At 37.5% G+C, this 3181-nt stretch overlaps 1 protein-coding gene across 1 annotated transcript; it reads left to right on the forward strand.

The window, feature by feature from the left end:
• The first annotated feature begins 310 nt into the window (after positions 1-310).
• Positions 311-2395, forward strand: LOC124843185 (protein NUCLEAR FUSION DEFECTIVE 4-like). The gene has a single exon (XM_047319847.2). The coding sequence runs from the start codon at positions 367-369 to the stop codon at positions 2164-2166; it is 1800 nt and encodes a 599-aa protein (XP_047175803.1). The 5' UTR covers positions 311-366; the 3' UTR covers positions 2167-2395.
• Positions 2396-3181: the final 786 nt, after the last annotated feature.

Genomic DNA, 3181 nt, shown 5'->3' on the forward strand with positions numbered 1-3181 from the left:
AGTATTAATTATAAAAGAAACTATATTAAATGAAATTAAAAAAAAAAAGTATTAAATTCAATTATACCTTACTCTTTTTATGAAGATGAAATTTCGAGGAAGGAAAATAATTCCAAATTTTCTTTAAGAACGTAGGATGTAGAAAATGCTTATACAGATAGTTTTGTTTTTCTCTCTCTGGTGATTCAGCTGTTATCCTAAGTGAGAAAAGAACACTTATCTGAAAATTAAGTAAAAACAAAGAGAAAAGAAGTCTATATATATTTAATACACACTCTCACAGGAGACACACACTGTATCTACATAGACATTGACTTCCATTTCCACGCACCATATTCTACCAGCAGGTGCTTGGTATCCACAAACATGGCGATGGGTGCAGTTTCCATGGGTGTGAATGGATGGGGAGACATGAAGAGTCTCACCCTCCAGGTCATCACCGGTCGATGGTTCGTCATCTTTGCCTCCTTTCTAATCATGGCTGCTGCCGGAGCCACCTACATGTTCGGTCTCTACTCCGGAGACATCAAAGAAACCCTTGGCTACGACCAAACCACTCTCAATCTCCTCAGTTTCTTCAAGGACTTTGGTAGCAACGTCGGAGTCCTGTCTGGTCTTATCAACGAGCTCACTCCACCTTGGGTGGTCCTCGCCATCGGTGCCGTTCTAAACTTCTTTGGCTACTTCATGATATGGCTTTCCGTCACTAGGAGAATAGCCAGACCCCAAGTGTGGCAGATGTGTCTCTACATCTGCATAGGTGCTAACTCTCAGTCCTTCGCAAACACCGGTTCCCTAGTCACCTGTGTCAAGAACTTCCCTGAAAGTCGTGGTGCTGTGTTGGGCATTCTCAAAGGCTATGTGGGTCTCAGTGGTGCAATCATCACACAATTGTACTCTGCTATTTACTATGACGACACAAAGGCTTTGATTTTGCTCATAGGTTGGCTCCCAGCTGCTATTTCCTTTGCTTTCCTTCGAACCATTCGCTACATGAAGCCCGTTAAGCAGCCCAATGAGCTCAAGGTTTTCTACAACTTTCTGTATATTTCTCTTGGCCTTGCTGGGTTTCTTTTGGTCATGATTATTATACAGAAAAGGGCCGACTTTACTCAGAGTGAGTACGGTGTGAGCGCCGGTATTGTGGTTTTCTTGCTCTTCCTCCCACTTCTTGTCGTTTCAATAGAAGAGCATAAGATCTGGCACAGTAAAAGACTTGCTTTGGTTGACCCCTCGCCCGTGAAAATAGTGACTGAGGGTGAAAAAGTGAAACAGAATGAGACTACTAATGGGAACACTTCAGTTACAGCGATTTCCAACGACACCAAGTGGTGGGAAAATGTTTTCAGTCCTCCAGAAAGAGGTGAGGACTACACGATACTTCAAGCGCTATTCAGCGCCGACATGTTAATACTTTTCATAACTTGCATATGCGGTGTTGGGGGCACGCTCACTGCAATAGACAATTTGAATCAGATAGGATCCTCTCTTAGATACCCAAAGAAAAGTATAAGCACTTTCGTGTCCCTAGTGAGCATTTGGAACTATATGGGAAGGGTTTTCTCTGGATTTGTTTCTGAACATTTCCTCAACAAGTACAAGTTTCCACGTCCTCTCATGCTTTCTTTAACTCTGCTCTTATCGTGTGTTGGTCACCTTCTGATAGCATTTGATGTGCCAGATGGACTTTATGCTGCTTCGGTGATCATCGGGTTTTGTTTTGGCGCTCAGTGGCCTTTACTTTTTGCCATTATATCAGAGCTTTTTGGACTAAAATATTATGCAACTTTGTACAACTTTGGAAGCGTAGCAAGTCCATTAGGGTTATATGTGCTTAATGTGAAAATGACTGGGTATTTGTATGACAGAGAAGCAAAGAAGCAACTGGCAGCTTTGGGGCTTGAGAGAAAGGAAGGCGAGCAATTGAACTGTATCGGGGTGGACTGCTTCAAGTTATCATTCATTATTATCACAGCTGCAACTTTCTTTGGTGCCATTGTTTCACTGATTTTGGTGGCTAGAACAAGAAAGTTTTACAGTGGTGACATATACAAGAGATTCCAGGATGCAGCCACGGTGTCAGAAACTGAAATGGCAGGGTTAGAGAACACCGGCAAACCAAAGAAAGATGCCAAAAATATGGTGCCAACTCAGAACTATGACTAATGGTAAAAGATGATCTTCTTGTAGTCAACCTTCAAACAGAGATTAATTAATTAATAATGTCTCTATAAATATTAGACAATGTAATATGTAACATTATAGTTTGCCACATTTTCTTTGCCGTAATGTATACTTTTCTTTGTCACACAAAAGGACGTGCTTCTTTTTCGCATTTATTTTAGAACGAGTAAAAATAGAATAAAAGAAACATGATTGGCGCGTTATTGTAGTAGTTGACTATTCTTCCTTCGGCTTCGTGGTTTGACGGTATGTACCTTTTCAAGTCATCAAAGGGGGAACACAAGATCAAATCAAAAAGAATTTTAAAGTTTTCACATTTAATTATAATATGCAAGTGGCTGCATGGTTAATATTAATGTCTAATTAACAATATATGTTTGTCTTCTGTGAGCTAAGCTGTGCTGATGGACTAAATTAGATTATCATTAAAATAAGAGTAATTTTAAATACATTGCTGATGTACACATAAAATAATATATTATTAAAATATGATTCTTACAGCTAATCAAGTCAACGTATGGCACCCTAATCAAAGTTTTATTTGTCATGGAACACAACAATTTGTTTTTTTAAATATTAAAATAAAGTTTCAAGAAGACATTTGTAAGAAGATATTGTAAATAAGTATCAAAATTAGAGAGGTAATTTGACTCCACTTGACTGAATTTATCACGAGTTAGTCACTTAGTAAGTCAGCTCAATCTGACTCACTTGTTAGCAAGCTGAACAAATTTAAATCCGACTTAACCCATTACGGATTGGTGGGTTAAACAAATTGACTTACTTAATTATAAGTTTTTTTAAAATAAAAAAATTATAATTTTTTTAATTCAAATCTAAATAAATTTGACTCTTAAAGATATTAAACTCCAAAGACCACTCAAAATAAATAAAAAAAATATTATACAATTCAAGCGTAATCCAAAAACAAGCAAAAAAACGAACAAATAAGTTTTTAATATTGATAATTTTTGTATTATAATGTTAGAGTTTTGAA

Source organism: Vigna umbellata, chromosome 8, assembly GCF_029865625.1.
Source record: "Vigna umbellata cultivar VRB3 chromosome 8, Vumbellata_1.0, whole genome shotgun sequence".
NCBI classification, from domain to species: domain Eukaryota; kingdom Viridiplantae; phylum Streptophyta; class Magnoliopsida; order Fabales; family Fabaceae; genus Vigna; species Vigna umbellata.

Excerpts from the sequence above, each read along its gene's own strand:
- LOC124843185 (XM_047319847.2), top strand. The coding sequence starts at position 367 with ATGGCGATGGGTGCAGTTTCCATGGGTGTGAATGGATGGGGAGACATG.